Source organism: Homalodisca vitripennis, chromosome 7 (genome assembly GCF_021130785.1).
Source record: "Homalodisca vitripennis isolate AUS2020 chromosome 7, UT_GWSS_2.1, whole genome shotgun sequence".
Lineage (NCBI taxonomy): Eukaryota > Metazoa > Arthropoda > Insecta > Hemiptera > Cicadellidae > Homalodisca > Homalodisca vitripennis.
The window spans coordinates 105,159,714-105,180,508 of record NC_060213.1 but is presented as its reverse complement, the minus strand read 5'-3'; the positions used below and the strand labels follow the sequence as shown (position 1 = coordinate 105,180,508).

The following is a 20,795-nucleotide window of genomic DNA, read 5'->3' as shown; positions in this document are numbered from 1 at the left end:
GTTTTGTTAATATGCTTCCTACTAAATTATGTGTAGCGCTTCACATTCAATATTCTGTTAATAAAAATAATCTTATCGGTTTTAAGTGATACACCAATCGCTTATAATAGGAGTGGCATGAGACAGAAACTTAGCCCGTACAGTACCTTTTTTCCCATTTAGAGCTTTCAAATTTCATGACATAATGCATGAGCTTGCCTGCCGTAATATGCCAGCAACAGGAAGGTTTTAGAATCATCAGGTAGAGAGAAACTAATCCAAACATCACTTTGAAATTAATAAAATACTCAAATCATATTTCATGCTTAAGTTATAATTATAGTTGTATAAACCTAGTTAGAGAATTGTATTATTTTTGGTGAGGAGGGTATACCGGAATCCCTGAATATGCCTCTGCCTTTGTATTTATTTGTGGCATTTTGAATTCATCCATCTTCATAAGTGTAGAAAGGTGTGAGAGGAAATGTAACAAGGTTATCACTCTGAGTTAACATCAAGTCTTCTCAGTTTTTAGAAGAGCGGGGGAGAAAAGTAGCGCCTTTGACACAGTAATAATATTTTTAACTACAAACGATGAAGAGCGAATTAATATTTATATGATGTCTCAAGTAATTGTTTCCCACACTGTCAGATTGGATCGTACATGAAATCAGTATAGTTAGTGTTATTTAATGGATAAAAGCCAAACTACCAGATATTAGCACGTGAAGTTAAAGTAACAGAATTTTTAACATTGAGCCTGCAGTACTTGTGGTTTTGTATTTGTAGGTAAGATATATTACTAGTTCAGTAACTCATCTCATATTTCAAAATTTAGCGTTAGGATGGCTGTTGGATTTGAATATGCATTGATCTAATATAGGTTTCCTGATGGTACGGATTTTCTTATGTTCAGACTGATCTAGAGATAACATGTGTTGCATATTTATTATCTGCCCTGGTATTTCCATTACTGTTCAATTCTGTAGCAATTTGTTTTTTGTCAATTTGTCTTGAGTGAAATCTTGCACACTTTCAGAGGCTGAGCGGTAAAGCCAATCTGTACCAGAAGCTGAGATAGGTCTACTCACACTTTAAATGCATAATTTACCTATTTACGTTGTAGGGGAAATAGTGTTTCATACACAGTATATGTTATATAACAGTGATTACCTCTTATTAGTGATGCAATTAGATTACCAGTCTCACTGGTGTCATACACAGCATATGTTATACAACTGTGATCGTTTCTTATTAGTGATGTAACTAGATTACCAGTCTCGCTAGTGTCATACACAGCATATGTTATACAACTGTGATCGTTTCTTATTAGTGATGTAACTAGATTACCAGTCTCGCTAGTGTCATACACAGCATATGTTATACAACTGTGATCGTTTCTTATTAGTGATGTAACTAGATTACCAGTCTCACTGGACTCCTTTCTATCATTTTTATTTGACAAATTACAATTTGACTGCGACTTAGATCTGACTCTTAGGGATCAAACTTAAATAGTTTAGTATTTGGGTTGATGTAAAAAAATTATACATTAATGTATTTTCTTTATGAATCCTGATTTAGTATATCTTGATTTTGGGTAAAATATATTTCAAGTTTGAGCAGCTGTTATTACGTTACGTTACATTAAAGGTGTCTTTTAAATGTCAGAACAATAATTCTTTGTCTCAAACCTTTTTATACAAAATCTTAAGGAATGTTTTTTTCAGGTATTTTAAAAATCTATGAAAATTATCTGGGACATCTGCATAATAAAGAAGCTATGCTCACCTATGAAGCTGCAAGTGCATTGAGATTCGTACATGATGTGAAGGACATTGCTTGTCTAGTGTAAGTATACTCTTTTTCTTTATAACACGTTCACCAAATTACTTTCTCTTTCCAACAGGTTGATCAGTTATATGTAAACAGAGACATTCATTTCCCAGATATTTGTTAAATCCTTTAGAAATTTGAGCTATATAAAAATATAACTTCAAAATAACAGTATTTAAACAGATTTTAGCTAAAATTACTCTGTACAACTTTGGAGGAATTATTTTTTTTAGACTTGGCCCAGAACTTGCAACCCATTAGTGGTTTGAAATTCTTATAAGGACTAGATACTCTCATAATCAGGTGATCTGCCTTCAGCTAAAGGCTGTATGAACCAGTGGCATACTTAAACCTCCGCAAATCCTGTGGTACAGGGACGAGGCATTGAGAGTCCCAAAAGTTTGGTAGTTCCTATAGTATGTGTTGTTAATTAGAGCACAAATGCTGACAATTTTGTTTGTTTGAACTTAAAATGTGTATTTAGTTTTAATTGAAATATAATTTATTCATAATAGCCCCATCAAAAGTACGTGAACAGTGTCAAAACATAAACAACTAACACAAATACTTAAATAACATCCACACAAATTACACAAGAAAATTACACAGCATCATATGAGGGTCACTCTAAAGGTTTTGAGACTGGCAGACAGTGCATACTGCAATTATCTTAATATTCTTTTCTTATTGTCGGGATGCCTATCTGTACCTGACAGCATCTTGGGTTCATCAGTGTATGTGTGCTGTCTGTTCAGAAAGATCAATTTCTTGAAATCATGGAGTTATCAAGAGCATTTTTGGTCTATGATTTAAAGTCAAAATGTTTCAAGAGGAATGAAATGAAAAATGTCTTTATTAGAGGCGAAGTTAGGACCATAAAGTCCTCTCTACCACTTAACCTCGTAAAAAATTAAACTAACATACATATACATGTATAACTAAAAATAAATCTATTTATTTACCTTATACATTAAAAGAATCTTAGCTTTAAAATAATAAAAAACAACATCTATAATTAATGTAACTTTATAAATATTTACAAAACTATAATAAGACATACATGCATGCATTCATTCAACTTGCATTCAGTTGCCCTAAGTAATACATTCCAAAGCCGCCAACCGCTATACCCCCTGAGCCCCCAGCATCAAGGCCCTGACCTCCGCCCCAAAGCGAGCGCGCTTATCAATGGCAATAAAATTTTAGTGCAATAAGTAAGCCTGTAAACCATTTAAAAATACTGCAACTTAATATTCAAAGTATTAGAAATAAGTTATTAGAATTAGAGCAATTTTGTAGTGAAGAAAAAATTGATATTATTTGTGTGTCTGAACACTGGTTGACTACAGACGAAGTAAGCCTGTATGTTCCTTATGGTTATTTGCCTGCTAGTTTTTATTGTAGAAAAATTAGAAAAAATGGTGGAGCAGGAATTTTTGTTAAACAGGATATAAATTATAAAGTAATAAATTTAGAACGTTTTAGCATAGAAATGGATATTGAAATATGTTGCTCAAAATTAATTGAACAAAATATGTATATTGTTAGTTTGTATAGATCTCCACAAGGGAATATTGATTCATTTTTTCATAACTTTGAACAGGCTATGAAAGAATTTTTGATTAAAAATGCCATGGTTGCCATTTGTGGTGATTTTAATATAGAAATGACTGCATTACAGAGTCAAAACTCAATATATTTTTCAAACTTACTTAAGTCACTAAATTTGAATTGCACAGTTAAAACTCCCACCCATATTAATTCTTGTATAGATAACATTTTGGTTAATTTTACTGATAATTTATATTATATTAGCTATTTAGAGGGACATTTCGCTGACCATATTTCTCATGTAATGCAGGTATACCGAGATCATAGGGGTGAACCTAGTAAAAATTATAATAGTGGTTGCAATAAAATTTTAATCAGAAAGCAAACAGAAAATCAAATAAACTTATTCATAAATTTGTTAAAGTATGAAAAGTGGGAAATGATCAACAGATTTAATTCTGGTATGATAACAGTTGATGTTTTATTTGACAATTTCTTTAAGCATTTTGTCAATCTTTGGCATTACTGTTCCCCTCTAGTTAGCAAATCTAATAAATGTAGAGTTAAAAAAAAGAAAGTACAATGGTATAATCAGGACTTAGCTAAGGAAAAAGATTACATGTTGAGCTTGTACAATGTATATAAGAATTTAAGAGATAGTAGGTCAGAACATGCTCTATTGGCTTATAATACCTATTTAGGTTGTAAACGCAATTATAGGTCTGAGTTAAAGAGAGCAAAAAGGCAGGCCTGTGAGAGTTACATTGAGGCAGCCCCAAATAAATGTAAGGCCGCCTGGGAAATCATTAAACAGGAAAATTCTAGCGGCAACTCTCAAGCAGTAACACTTGATCCAAAACGAATCAATGATTTCTTTTTAAATTCAGTCCATCAACTTTCAAATGGTATTCCACCCACTAACACCTCATATTATGACCTGTTGGGCGATAGATCAGTTCCTTCTGAAACATTTTTTTGGCAAACAGTTGAGCCAAATGAAGTAGAAAAGATTACAGCAAAACTCTCAAATTCTAAAAGTATGGATTTTTATTGGGTGTCAAATTACTTGGTCAAAAAAACTATTCCTTTCATTAAAGAACCACTAACATTCGTTTTTAATAAGTGTTTGGAGTTTGGATATTTTTCGGATTTACTAAAAATATCGAAAGTTATCCCCATTTATAAAAAGGGCGACAAACAATTACCTCAGAATTATCGTCCTGTATCTATTGTTCCTATATTTTCTAAAATATTGGAGTCTTTAATGCACAAGCAACTTTAATTTTATTTCAAAACATTTAATCTTTTTACTGAGTCACAATTTGGCTTTCGAAAGGGAAGGTCAACGACAACTGCTGTTATGAACATTGTAAATTATTCCCTTAATGGAATAGATAACAAAGAGTCTGTGGCTCTTTCATTGTTGGATTTAAGTAAAGCATTTGATTGTGTCCCTTTTAGTATTATTCTGAATAAACTTCATTTTTATGGGTTGTCAAAACATTCATGTATGCTTATAAATTCTTACATGACTAATAGAAAGCAATATGTTTCAATTCAAGGTAAAAATTCACCTGTGGAGACAGTTACTATTGGAGTGCCACAAGGCTCAGTACTTGGCCCATTTTTCTTCAATATTTTGATTAATGATTTGCCAAAAAATGTATCTGTGGGTGCTGTTATTTATGCAGATGACACTTCTCTCTTCTCCTGTAATAAGAATCTCATCAATCTTCAAATGACCATGAAATCAGGGGAAGATGAAGCCTTGAATTGGTTCTCCTCAAATAGATTGCTTTGTAATCAAGATAAAACCCAAAATATTATATTAAGCTTATCAGCTCAAACTCAGGAGGTTCAATCAGTAAAGTTACTTGGCATGTACATTGATTCAAAATTAAATTGGTCTCATCACATTAAAAACCTGTGCTGTAGGATCTCTAGGGTTAGTTACCTGATTTGGAAATTGAGAGACATTGTTACTATAGAATATTTAAGAACAGCATATTTTGGTTTGTTTCAGTCCCATATTTCTTATGGTCTGATTCTTTGGGGTCATGCAACATCTGTGAGAGATCTTTTGTTGATTCAAAAGAGAGTTATAAGAACTATTTGTAGAGCAGGTCCTTTTGATCATTGCCGACCACTTTTTGTTCATTTGGGGATATTAACCGTTATCAATCTTTATATTTTTCAGATATTAGTATACACAAAATCTAACCTACACTTATTCCTCACCAGGCAAGACATACATGTACATAATACAAGAAATAAGTTTAAGCTCAATATTCCTCAGCATAGATTAACTAAAATTGGTTCATCTCATAAGATAAATTGTGTAAACTTTTTTAACAAATTAGATGAGTCTGCGCAAGCAGTATCTCTTACTGTGTTTAAAAGTAAGCTAATGAATTGGCTGTTGAGTAATCCATTTTATACATTAGCTGAATTTCTCAACTGTGAAGTAGATTTAATGTTCTGTTGATTCTACATTGACTTGTCTTATGCAGAGCTCTTATATGATTATGGCATAATTGTACTTTCATATTTTATAATTTTAAATTATGACGATGTATTTTATTACTGTGCTTTTATATTTTAGTATTTTAATCTATGACAATGCCTATTTCATGTATGCAAATGTGATCAATGGCAATAAATAATTTGATTTGATGGCTTAGGAATGTGTCAAACGTTTAAAAATTGGCTTTGTTTCTGAAGTACCAACCAATGCTATTGTTTTTTTATTCTGACTTTTTGAAGGGGCTGTAATTTGCTTCAAGATGACTAATGTTCAGAAAGGCCACATTCAGCTATCACTCAAGAAAACGTTGATCGGGTGTGTGCTCTGATCCAATAAGACACACACTGGACTTATTTAATGATTGAAGCTCCCCTAAGGATTAGATCCAATGCAGTGTAAATAATATTGCACGAGTTTTTAAAAGTCAGAAAAAAAATGTTGTATGGTGCCTTACTATTTTAAAGATGAGTGAAAAGCTGTGTTTGAGAATCCGCTAACTGCTTAACGCGTTTACAACAGTGCTCCCAATGGAGTACACGCAATCTTTCACAGCTTCCGTTGTGTACCCAATTGGGTACACACCGGGCTTTTGTAAAGTGCGTTATGTACCCGATGGGGAACACATTGCTATGCATTTAATTTTATTATTGGTTTTTTATTGTTTGCTTGCATTGGTGGTTTGTTAAATTTGATCCCATGCTTAAATAAATACCTCAGACTCCCATGTACCTGATCGGACGCATGATTGCTTAATATCTAAGGTGTATTAGTAGTTTTAGGTGCTCCTACGACAATATCTAAATAATGTCTTCCCAAGAAGGTGGATAGGCCGAAGGGGCGCTGTGGAATGGCCAGCAAGGTCTCCTGACCTTAACCCACTTGATTACTTTTTTTGGGGCTACATGAAATATCTGGTTTACAAAACAAAGCCAATTGGCGTCCATGATGAATACACTGTTCAGTTGCGTGACCTTATAAGTGATTTTGGCTTGCACATCACGGTACGTGATATCACTCGGACCGAGTGGAACCAGTTCAGGGGGCTCTTGTATAGACAATCTTCTTACGTCAATTCATCCAGATCGTTGGACTGCTACAGTTATTAACACTGCGGTATCAGACCACAATGCAATTTTGTTTACTGCTTATTTGGAGTCTCATGAGAATATGTCTAAAACATAGTAATATTATTAGACCTGTAAATAGTTTTAAATTAGTCCATTTTGTAAATCTTATAAAACCAAATAAAATTGGATTAGTGTTTACTGCTCCAAAGGTGATGTAAATAGTAAATTTAAAATATTTTTTTGATCTATTTTTTATCAGCATTTAAATACATCTATTCCACTTAAATATATTTTGAATAAAAAGAAAAGTGGTATGCTGTAAATGGTACCATGTAGGCCTTATTAAATTAAAACAAGAGTTGGATAGGCTGTATTTTCTAATGACTAGCAGTTCCACTGGCTGCGAGACTATAAGGGGAAAGTACCACCAGATGAAAAAAATGTATAAATCTGAAATAAGAAAAGCTAAATTTAATTATAACAGTAGCCTTATTGATAACTCTAAAAATAAGACAAAAGCTGCATGGAATGTAGTGAATCAAACACTTAATGTAAATAGAAAGCCTGTACTAAAACCAAATGGGCTAACTTCTGTAAATTTTAATGAGTTTTTTATCGAATCTGTTGATAATATTAGTAATAATATACCACCTAGCAATAGTGATTATCATCTGTATTTGAGAGCTGTCAGTTCAAATCAAAACAATGTTTTTAGTTTCTCTTTGGAGGGAATTCACTGTGGAAAGTGTGTACACAGCGATTTGCAGCCTAAGCAACAGTACATGTCTTGATATATATGGAATGAATGCTCCTATTCTTAAGATAGCTGCTAAATACATTAGTGAAGTCTTAGCTTATTTGTTTAATGAGTCTATAAGTCAGGGTGTCTTTCCTAATATTTTAAAACAAAACAAGGTTATTCCTGTTCATAAAAAAGGTGCCAAAGATGAACTAAAAATTACAGGCCTATCTCTATTGTGCCAGCAGTGTCTAAAATACTGGAATCCTTAGTGCATAATCAACTTGTAAAATATGTAGAAGGAAACTCTGTCTGTTATCTACTAAACAGTTTGGCTTTAGAGCGAAACGTAGTACCATTGATGCAGTTCAAACATTAATAAATGATTGTCTAAATGGAGTTGAAAATAAAGACTGCTCAATCTTTTAGATCATTTGACATGTCTAAAGCTTTTGATACCGTTGTACATAGCATTCTAGTTGATAAGTTAGTTTTTTATGGTTTCACTGATGTTACTGTGAAGTTTTTTAGATCCTACTTAACAAATAGATATCAATCAGTGTTTCTAAATGGTTCATTTTCTCCGTCTTTAAATGTTAAACATGGCGTACCACAGGGCTCAATTTTGGGTCCAACACTGTTTATTTTGTACATAAATGACCTGCCTTTTAATTTAAGTTCTGTTGGTGCTAGTAGTTACCTGTTTGCTGATGATTTTAGGTGTGTATGTTAAAAAAAAAGAGCCTTGAAGTCATGAGATCAGTCTTAAGCCAGCAAACCAGAGTAATAAATGATTGTGTGCGCTGCTAACAAGCTTTGTATTAACATGGAGATGGTTGTTGACTTACCTGTTAGTTTAAGTCACTTTGATGTTACCAGTAGTTTAAAAATTTCTTGGAATTAATATTCAATCTAATTTAAAATGGGAAAATCACATAAACATCTTATCTACTCGTGTTAGCAAGGGTATATTTGTACTTAGGATACTGAAAGATAGTGTAGGCACAGATACCTTATTATGTGTTTATTATGCATACATTCACAGCCTATTGTCCTATGGCACTTCCCTCTGGGGCAATTATCATGGAGCTCAGAGACTTTTTGTTGTTGCAAAAAAGGTCCATCAGTATTAATATGTGGGGTATCAGCTAGAACACATTGTAAACCTTCTCTTTATAAAATCAAGAATTCTTTCCCTGCCATCTATTTATGTATTGTCTGTTTTAATGTACATAAGAAACAATTTGTCTACTCTTGAGGATTACACCTCAGTACATGAACACAACACAAGATACAGGCAACATTTGGTGACAAAAGAGTGGTGTTGTTATACTCTCACTCAAAATAGTTTCGTCTACCAAGGGATTAAAATGTATAATTGTTTACCACAAACATCTTAAGGTGCTGCCTGTAAATAAATTTAAGAATAGTATTAAGCATATTTTATTGGATGAATGTCTGTACAGTGTTCAAGAGTATTATGACATAAACTTTCTTAATTATTGACTGTTATTAATTGTTGTAACTTATTAATTTATTGTTGTTGTTGTTGACACTTGTCCTGCATTCTGTAATGTGTAATGACAAATAAAGGAATCTGAATCTGAATCTCATGACTTAACGCAAAGAATTTTGAACTTATCTCAAACAATTCCTAGAGATCATTTCTTGAATGCTGTCTCAAGTTTTTACACATGTCTAGCACACTGTCAAACAGCCGAAGGTGAACAGTTTGAACACCTGCTACATTAAAACAGGTAACTGTTTTTAGAATTTGCGTTAGTGTTGACTCATGTTACGATAAACAGGACAAGACAGTTAATGATTTTATTATTGTAAATTTGTCATAAAATCTGTTAAAATAAACGTAGAGACCTCTAGTTTGCATTATTGGATTTCTTTTTTTATTCCCTTTAAAATGAGGGGCCACATAATACGGGTTTGTATTTGAAAATGTTTAGTTGCCCCCCTTTACCCCCCTTTAGAAAAGGGGGGCAAACTTTTTAACAACTTGAAAAATTAAAAAAATATGTTATAATAGGTAGGGTCAAGGTTTCACATAGATATCTCGGGCCGTTTAAATTATATCCAGGTGTGCCAGGAGTCTATTTTGTTAATAGAAAAAAACTCATCAATATTATTGAATGGGTTTTTTAACAGCCATTCATAAAGTTCATTTTTATTAATTATAAGAGGGTATTTTTCAATCAGATGTTTCAATTTGTTATGCACTTTTAAGGCAATTAACATGACTATTCAAAGATCTGCTCAGTCGACAATATTCAATTGAAATATTATTTCTGTATCTTGTGTTATAATTATGTGTTTCTATGTGGTTTATTAAGTTCTTATTATTTAAATTGTAAACAGATAAGTCAAACAAATATAAATTAACTATTGTAAGAATTCGTTGGTTAATAAAAACAGGTTTACAATGATCGTGATATTCAGCTTTACCAAAAATTCTAACAGCTTTCTTTTGAAGCACCAGTATTTCCTGAACTCTAGCACTATTTCCCTACAGTATTAATCCATATCTCAAAATTGACCGAAAGTAGCCAAAATATGCAGTCCGAACATAATTTTCACTTATGCAGCAAGATAGATGTCTCAATAAAAAAATAATTCTAGATAATTTAGTAGAGAGAAAATCAATGTAGGGTCCCCATGAAAGATTATTATCAATATGAATTCCTAAAATTTTGATTACACTACTTGATTCAAGATTAAAACTATTTTCAGGAATTGGTTTTAAAGTAAACAAAATGTTTTGAGTTTTAGTTTCATTCTTTAAAAAACCGTTTTCTTTAAACCATATTGATGCTTTGTTTATTGTGGTATTGGTTAATTTCTTTAGTTCATTCAGGTTTTACTACTATTGAAAAAAGTTGTGTCATCAGTGTAGAGAAGCTTATTAGCATCAACAGCCATTCACCCTCTTGTGGGGCAACGTTACCCACATTCTACTTCCCGTCCTTGACTCATGGAGCCCGGTAATGAAGACCTTGGATTGGTTCCGCTCAGCTGGAGTGCCGGGATCCAGGACGTTGGTATGGGTCGGATCAAGGTAATTCTTTGCCGGGCTCCCTCACTTCTCTTGAAGTGGATAAATTCAGGGGGAGCACCATGGACTACTTGACGTTTCGATAATACCCCTTCTAATATTTTGTCTACTTCACTGTATCTTAACTGTTGCGTTATGGGATTCTTTGCTTTATAGGATCCACTGGTTTCAATTTGATCCTATGCTCTACAAGATCTGTTTTCCAGTGACTGGTTCAAATGACTTCTTTTCTTCTTCGAGAAAAGATGTCAACTTTGATGATTGTACTTCTGAAAGCTCAGCAGTCACCGATACCTCATATGTGGTTATAGATCAGGTTCATATGGTGGGACACCATATTAAAAGGTCCTATAAGATCCATACCTAAGGGGACAAACAAACCTGGAAGACAATGGGCGGACATTCGGACGATTTTCCCCTCAATATTTCATGAAAAAGTTTAACACTTGATAGCCATTATAGTAGTCCCATTTGCAAATCTTACTGCCTTATTTGTTAGTATTCCGTGTACGCCTATACTTTCTAGAAATCGACTTGTGTCTTCATTTACTATGGAGCCTGTAGACCTCGAGTCAATCAATGCCATTAAGCTTCTCCTTCGATCTCCACCTTTATGTACGATCTTGGGTCATCAGCTGTCACTTGGGAACAAAAAAACCGGCAGGTGTTGGCTCCAGGTCGTGGTGATAGTGCTGCAGGGGTATCGGATTGATTGCCGATTGATTGTTGATTTGCCGACTAAGTTTCCCTTACTGCATGGACATTCCGTTGTATTTCAACAGCTCCTTGAGTGCCTTGAGTATCTCGTCAGGGTTGAGCTCATAGGATACTATGAGTTTGTAAAGCCTATCCATAAATGATATGGCGTCGTTTTCTCCATTGAATATAATATTCCATTTTGTGACGAGGCTGCATAGTTCGGATATGGTCTATGTTGCTAAAGGTGGATGGCTTCCCGTCATGGCAGGGTGTTGATAACCTGTCATCAGAGTTCACACTCCAGTAGACTCTGGTCTCTATAATAACCTAATTAACTGTGCTTCCAATTTCTCTACTGTTCCATTTTGGTCAAGACCATACTTTTAAAGTTCTTTTTGAATCTCACTTTTATTCAAACAATACACCCAGGTCACTCTTTAGTTACTATCTACAGTAGAATTTTATTGTTTGGGAAAGTTTTTAGGATAATAATGCGTGGCAAGGCCCTGTTTGTGTTGTTACCGGTTGCTTCGGGAGTTCCAGACACTCTGTTGTGCCTGGATTTTGGTTAGCAGCCAAAAGATTAGATGTACTGATTAGCTTGTTTTATGTACCATCTTTTTAGATGCTGATGGATCGATAACATACATTCAAAGTAACACGAAAAATACTCATCTCAATTGCAGCAATAGCCGACAAATGGTCGTAGGTACTACAATAACTTCAAGAAGAGCCATCTTACTCCTATTAAGTTTCACGGGATTTGAGTGCCAGTAAATGTTTAGAACTTTCTTTATTCTAATCCTTACGTTTTGTTAGAAGGAAGTATGTTCTTTCAGCTGTGACAAAATGTCGGGTTGCTGTTCGGGCACCAAAATGTAAGGTTTTTTCTCGCACCTATACAATTTTGGGTTGGTTTTAACCCCCCCCTGACCGAATATAATCCGAATATACAGCAGACTATTAGCACAAAGCTCAGTTTTTAACTTTGTTCACCCTAGCCACACGATTTTGATCAGAATAAATAACGGATTTTTTTGGGCAGTATCGCTTCTCAAAGTGAGAAGTGTCTTAATACTCCTACAACTCCTCAGTTGTAAAGGGAGTTGTGTAAACTAAGAGATACTGTAACATACCTTGAATCCATAATGCTATACAGTAGTCCCTCACTAATCCGACACAATTCAGACCAAATATGTGTCTGATTAGTCAAGAAGCTGGATTACTGGAGTTCAATTGAAAATCATGTTTAAATTACATAATAGAATGTATTGTTACTCTAAAGGTAGATTCTTACTATAAAGATTTACAAGCTTTACTATAAAAAAATATAGTAAAGCTGTTGAAATGCAGTATGTATTTACATTATCATACTTTTGTATTAGGCACTTGTACAGTACTGTACATTAAAAAAATTGTAAAAAAAATAAAAATGGAAAACTAAAACATATTAGTAGGCTCACATCATTTTCAAATTCTTAAGAATTGTTAGTTTTGTGAGATAATCTTGTATTGCCTCATTTCTGACAAAACACTGTTTATAGTTTGTTTTTTGCTTCTTAGATTTAAAAGACTTTCTCAAAACATCGTGGTAAGGTCTTTGTAAAACCAAGATGTGGTGTTTCTCCATTTTCCTCAGTCCACTTGATGTTTGTTCAAAAGGCTGCTATTGCACTGTCAACATTTGTAGAGGGAACTAGTTCTTGAATGTAATCAGTCTTTTCCTGCACATCTTCTTCCTCAACGATTTCTTGAATAAGTTCTCTAACACTTATGATTTAAAGGTTTTGTGTAGGACTCCCAACAAGCCAAGATTGAATGTCACTTATTGTTAAGTTTTCTTCATCACTGCCACTAAGGGAAGCAATAGGTTTCTGAAGTTCATTCAACTAAGTTACATTATGATTTTGATCTCAAACACTTCAATCCTCTTCACTAGATTGACCATTTTCTGATGTACTTGATGCTTGTTTCTTATATTCTTTTAACAGTAGAAGATTGGACGATATGCTTGCCCATGGACAGACAATTGTTTTTGTAGTTACTTTCTCCCAAGCATTCTGCAGCTTGAAAGCAACACTTTTGAGATTGACTTCCTTAAGAGACTGGACCATACTCTTGTCGCTATTCAACACGTTATAGGGTAGACTTTTTTTGTAATTTGTTGAATCGTCTGAATTACATTTTGAATAATTGGCTGTGGGATTGGGGTAACATTGGGTGGTAAAAATAATGTTTAAATACAGCCATTGCTTGTTTTTAATTTGATTTCATCAGGTGTCCAAGTAAGTAAGGGCTTTCTGAGACAATTCTTGTTTCTTAAGACATTTTTGGTACAAAGTTGTGATGAAACAACTGCAAAAAACAAAGATTTCACTATCCAAGATTTGTAATATATACATGCCTTTGATTTGTATATATTACAAAGAAATTTATATTTAAAAAACCTCTAGAATTTTTAGCCTTTCTGATAACAAGCAGATCAAGATTATATTTGGCGCTAGTGTTAGCACATGGCATAAATGTTATTCTTTCTTTCAAAACTTTTGGGCCTAGAGGACTAGCTTCAGCCGTATGTACAAGTGCTTTTTTTTTTTGTGAAAAGCTCCAATAAAGTCCACATTCATGGGTATTATACACCTGGTCCAGACAAGTTTCAACTTTTCACTCACAACTTTTAGTAACTTGTTTATAAGGCTCAACTGGTGATTCATCAAAAGATAGTTTTTTACCACTAAAAGTAAGCAGGCAAATAACCTTTTTTCGAATTTACCTAACTCTGATTTTAATTTCTAATTTTTCTGGTGAATGTTGCATTTTCAAGTTTATTTATATTCACATTCTTTTTTGTTACAGTTTTATGTTTTCGTTTTTTATTTGACGGAATTTTTAAAGTGAACTAAAAAGAAAGTAATACAAATGCTGATTCCAATGTCAGATAATATTTCAAATCACAAATAAACTCATAGTACAGTATAACCTCACAGAATCACTATCATTAACTATACAGTACAAAATTTATCAACTTCACACACTACAAATAATAACCACCATAAATTATAGAAGACACAATAAGCACAAAAAAAGTATTATCACAAAAACATCTTACAAACTTCCTCTATTACATGTACACTATTCAAAAATGGGAAAACAATGCTGTTAAATACACTGTCATTATGAGCAGGATAGCAATGAATGACGACGATACATGCATTCCCACATTGCCTTTGTCTACTGGCCGAATTACTGGGGGAACCGAACTGGGCTTGACTATAGAGGGACTACTGTACTTACAATATTTATTCAATAAAAGCTTCACATTGTGTTTACATTCTTTAGCAGAGCTAAAATAAACATGTGAATTGTCACAGTCAAAATAACAAATAAAAAGAAATAAATCAAAAGTACAAATTACACACACACTTTTGCTCAAAAAACTTATTTAAGGCAAATAAGAAATATAAATAGGTAAATTAGGTATTTAAGTACTCTTCAACAGAGTAATATGCCCGGTTTATGAGGTAGCATTTAAAAAAATTTTTAAATGTTTGAATTGAATATTATTTTTTTAAAGATTCTGGCAATTTAGTTTAAATGCAGAGTAATACAAGCCCTGCTCATAGAGTTTTAACCGATGACAGGATAGTGTAGTATCTGATTCCTTGTATTGTAAGGGTGAAATGCTTGATTTTATGGAACTGCTCACTATTAGATTTGTAAAAACTTAAAACTTAAAAAATGTATAGAGATGGGAGGGTCAAAATGTTCTTATTTATGAACAATGGTTTACATGACTGTCGGGTTCGGAGCTTAAACATAATTCTTATAATTCGTTTTTGCAATCTGAACCTATTTTTTGACTTTAATGAATTTCCCCAAAATGCCACCTCATACCTGAGCTGCGAGAACACATATGCGTAGTAGACAGACGTAATAGTATCACAGTTTGTTACAGAGCTAATTGTTCTCAAAGCAAAACAAGCTGTATTTAGGTTTTTTATCAGTTGCTCTACGTGTTCGTTCCATTTAAGGTGTCTGTCTACAACTACCCTGAGGAATTTTGAAGAGTGAACAACCTCAATATCAGACAATTTTACTTCTGGAATCTGATTTATATAATCTGCATTATATTAACATACTAAGGCAGAGGGCAGCTCTTCTATTACTCGTGGTGGAGGAATGCTTCACAGAACTGAAATAATATGCTATGGCAGAGGGCAGCTCTTCTATTACTCGTGGTGGAGGAATGCTTCACAGAACTGAAATAATATGCTACGGCAGAGGGCAGCTCTTCTATTACTCGTGGTGGAGGAATGCTTCACAGAACTGAAATAATATGCTATGGCAGAGGGCAGCTCTTCTATTACTCGTGGTGGAGGAATGCTTCACAGAACTGAAATAATATGCTATGGCAGAGGGCAGCTCTTCTATTACTCGTGGTGGAGGAATGCTTCACAGAACTGAAATAATATGCTACGGCAGAGGGCAGCTCTTCTATTACTCGTGGTGGAGGAATGCTTCACAGAACTGAAATAATATGCTATGGCAGAGGGCAGCTCTTCTATTACTCGTGGTGGAGGAATGCTTCACAGAACTGAAATAATATGCTATGGCATAGGGCAGCTCTTCTATTACTCGTGGTGGAGGAATGCTTCACAGAACTGAAATAATATGCTACGGCAGAGGGCAGCTCTTCTATTACTCGTGGTGGAGGAATGCTTCACAGAACTGAAATAATATGCTACGGCAGAGGGCAGCTCTTCTATTACTCGTGGTGGAGGAATGCTTCACAGAACTGAAATAATATGCTATGGCAGAGGGCAGCTCTTCTATTACTCGTGGTGGAGGAATGCTTCACAGAACTGAAATAATATGCTATGGCAGAGGGCAGCTCTTCTATTACTCGTGGTGGAGGAATGCTTCACAGAACTGAAATAATATGCTATGGCAGAGAACTTCTCTGCATAATAAATGAATGGGTAAAGTAGCGCTCCACTAAACTGAAAAAAAGTGTCGATTATATGATTCTTGGCCTGCCTCGCCCTGTCCTACCTTATTCTTAATAACAGCTTTGTTTCTTTTTTATAAGAAAGTAGGAAAAAGAAAATAAGACACAGAGTCTAAATGATTTAAACCCTTACACTAGGTATAAGACTGTTGTTGCTTAATTTATTAAATTATAGGTAAAGTAATATTGTTTAGTATAATAGTAAATTCGTTTTAGGACTATTATATTTATGTGATGATAGTAATTTTATGGTAGCAACAATTTATAAATTGACACTACCACAATTGAGTGACAAATCTGTCGGACATAATTTGTTTTAAAGAAGTATTTTCTCACATCAGTGTTTTTTTGCAATTAAGATATGTATATGTACCTACTTTTTCTGACTGAGTCGGAACGATTATTTGACCGTTAAATTCATTTTGTTACATGAAATCTCTGGTAATCTTTTTGTTTATTTATGTTGTTTGTTTTGATTTGTATGCAGATACCATGAAGCCAGCGGGATGTATGCGCCATACCCCCGAGAGTGGATTTTAGAAAAGCTGCTGATGCACTTCAAACGTGCGCAGAATGCTCTAACCAATGATCATGAATAAATCTTATAATATATAATATTGTTGCAATATAATGCACATTTCTCACTGTTATAATACACTTATTTTTACTTTATAAGATCTCGAACTTTTGTTGTTCGAAATAATTCAACTATATTTTTATAAATGAACCACTACAGATAAAGTTGGAGTATTGTAAGATACTGAAGTTAGAGTATTTGGTTCCAAATAGATTTATAAAAAATTTCAGAACTTTCACTAAGATTAACTTGACATTTATTGAGGACAACTAGCTTTTTCCTTAATTTTTATTTCATAATTTTCAAATGTGTAATATATAGGCCAGGAGCCGAAAGTAAATTTGCATTGTATAAGCTATTAACTCGAGTAACTAGAAAACAATAGAAAAATTTACTCTAAGAAAGAAATTTATTCATGCTGATTTTGGTGGAGGTAGACATTTAGAGGGAATGAAAAGGGTTTAAAAATATGAAATAATGGTTAGTTTGTAGATCATTTTATTTTTCTCAACAAACTTAAAACTAATTATCAGATTTGTTTATAAACATTAAATCACTGTCAGCTATCCATGTACATACCCTTAAAGAGGCCACTTTTTAGTTAACTTAAGATGATATAACTATTACTTATGTGTTTAATGTTCAATTGTATCAAGCTGAAAAAATATAATCTTAGTAAAAATTAATGTTTTGTAATTTTAACTCTTTCGATATCTTCCAAGTTTGAACTCAACCAAAAAACTAGTGCACCTTATGATCAATTTCTTTTTGGGAAAAATTACTTGATCGACATGAATAAAGTCCAGGTTGTGTGCGTATACAGTGCAAATTTGTTCTCGGCTCCTACACTATAATGTTAATTGTACTCCTTATTTTGTACACATACAAGTGCTAAGGTTTTGTAAAATTTAATTATTATAAACCAAGTAAACAGAATAATCTAATTGTTACTTTTATGATCTGTTATTGTTGATAGGAAAATCAGTAAGTTTGCCTTGAAAACTATCTTCCAGGCTCCACTGATTAAAGGGTACACATTTTTTTCATATAATTAGAAATTTTCGATTGCACTGCAATCGTTCTCAAACAGCAGAGTACATTCCAGATGTTTCTCAGCCGTATTAATTAAAACCTAACCTCCTGATGTTAATTTTATAAGTTATTTAATAACTTGTGGCTACTTTATTAACAATTTTAGATTGTTTACCAATGAGTTGTAGCGTTGGCCAAATGTCAATTCCAGATAACTTTGAACTGCACTATATTTTCATTCATTTTCAATATCTTGCTTAGCAATACAGTATAATATTTTGCTACAATGCACATTACAAATACAAAGCAGCAATTCAGTAGAATACAAACTACACATTTGCAAGTCATTGATAACAGCAGACACCATAGTAACTACTTCCTACTTACAGTTGTCTTATTTGATTAATGAAATAGAACTTAGGAGTTTTACCGGTGTGGTTAAATTTATTGTCAACAAGTAATCAATCATTTAAGTTTATTAAGGGTGTTTCTTCAATATATTCGAGTTGTGGAGATGAAGTTACCCAAAAACTGTCATTAAGGAAATAAAAAATTAAATTAAAACTTTTGGGAATTGTGTGTTATTGGTATTTTTCAGAGAGGTTTGTGCTCAAGTTTCTTAGTTCAGTAATGTCTCAACAATTTGATATTTCTAGTTTCATTTTGAGCCTATTTAACTCCAGGGCTGAACTGATTACATTAAATGCATTATATTCGTGTATAGTAATCTTAAGTAATGTAAATTTAAATTTGGATTTTTGTGAATAAATTGTAAATAAACATGTTTCATTATACCCATGGATATATATATTGATACCCATCCTGAAATTTCCTAATTACTTTTACCAGTGAAGGTCAACAAATCATGAAGTTAAAGGATAAGATTATGGTCACAGACATATCAATGTTGGGAAGTGTAGAGCTCTCCATTATTATTGCTATGAGACCTTACTTCAGATAACTGATTATCCTTTTAATGCCACAGTCTGCTGTTAACACAAAAGTAAAAATGGCTGGTCTTGTTAACATTTCTTGTTAGAGATAAATATATACATTTTTTTGAGTAAATTAAATTTTCAAAAAGGATATTCAACCCAAACATTGGATACAAATTTATAACATTAAAATTAACAATATTGTAAACTGTTTTAAAATTGTAAATACAATTGTATATTACATTTGGCAAATAAAAATATTTTAAGTGTGGCACCTAAGTAATCAAATTATATATATATATATATATATATATATATATATATATATATAAAGTAGATATGAATATGGGGGTTCCTAGACCACTTTTGGGACAGACAAGAAATCAAGGGAAAATACTGTTTTTATTAAGGGACAATAAACGAATCTGTAAAATCAAACAGTAACTCACGAATGAAAAATTAACTGAATCCGTTCCAAAAGCGACCCAGAATCCCCTACTGACCAAAAATGAAAAAATCACGAATGAAACCGAATCTATAGCCGTTTGCTTCTACTTTCTTGAGCTGTTTTAATGTACAATATATTGGAAATGTTGTCAAATCTGCTACGAATAAACGAAAAATTCTGTAGTAAAATATATTAAAATCTTAATGAAAAATCTTGGAAAAGTTAAAGAAAAAATTATTGAAAAAATAGTATAAAGAATTTAAATTACCACATACAAACCAATATAGTAATTAAAGTACTATTTTGTCCTATAAATATACTATTTTTTTTCAATAATTTTAAGTCTTAGTTTACAGATTTTTCTATAATAAATAGAAGAAATCTATCGCTGTTTCACACCAGAAGAAATTGTGCTGATTTCTGTATCAAATTCAAGTAAAAATCATTACTTTATCAAATTCATAGTTAAGAAATTTTCCCTATTTAAATGGAGAGGAAAAAGGTATCATGCCCCTACTGCAAAAAAGACATTTTTGACCACCATTATGATAGACATTATAATTCTAAAATTCTCATCTGAAAAAATAAAGATATTTATGAAAAAGAACTAAATTATTTGAGGACTTGGGCTTAGAGAAAATCAAATTGATGATCACCAAAACATGTATAATATATAGAAAAATTAAGGGAATTAAAGAGAAATTTCAAAGTTGAAAAGAAAAATTTAGATCTATTTAAAGATGAAAAAATTCAATCAATCGCTGAAAAATTGTCCATAGAAACAAACGATAAAACTAAGTCTGAAATGATCGAAGAAATTGACAAAACTCTTAACGAAAAACATAAAAATATCATTGATGTAGAGGTTTTATCCTCAATTCACGGTCTTTTCAAATAGGTAAGAAAGGAGGGTTACTATACTACTTTTCAAATAGGTAAGAAAGGAGGGTTACTATACTACTTTTCAGCTGACCAAAAATTTATCAAGTTTTTGCAAAATTTCTCTAGAAATTTTCTTAAATTTAACTAGGTTTTGCTGAAAATAATTGCATTTTTTAATCAAATATTTAGGTGGAAAAATTTCAGCTGACCTCAAATTCTAACATAAATTGATATATTTTAAATCTTTTTGTACCTAAAATATTTACAAACTAAAAATCCTAGTTAAAATTTTTAAGTTTTCTCTCTTATAAAATAACCTGATTCTCTATATTGTGTTTTAACAGATTTAATACCTTGATTGGTATGCATTTTGCGCGACTGTGTGATCAAGACTATTATCGTTTTTGTCATAAAAATTCCAGGTCTTTGTTATCATTTTTATTTTTATAATATA

General features: G+C 32.7%; 1 protein-coding gene across 1 annotated transcript in view; it reads left to right on the top strand.

The window, feature by feature from the left end:
• The window catches only part of LOC124366126 (enhancer of rudimentary homolog), a 33,199-nt gene extending 14,329 nt beyond the window's left edge, over window positions 1-18,870 (top strand). The window contains exons 3-4 of the mRNA XM_046822408.1: window positions 1,710-1,830; window positions 16,955-18,870. Coding sequence (XP_046678364.1) covers window positions 1,710-1,830; window positions 16,955-17,066 — 233 coding nt within the window. The 3' untranslated portion in view covers window positions 17,067-18,870. The remainder of the gene's footprint in view (window positions 1-1,709; window positions 1,831-16,954) is intronic.
• Window positions 18,871-20,795: the final 1,925 nt, after the last annotated feature.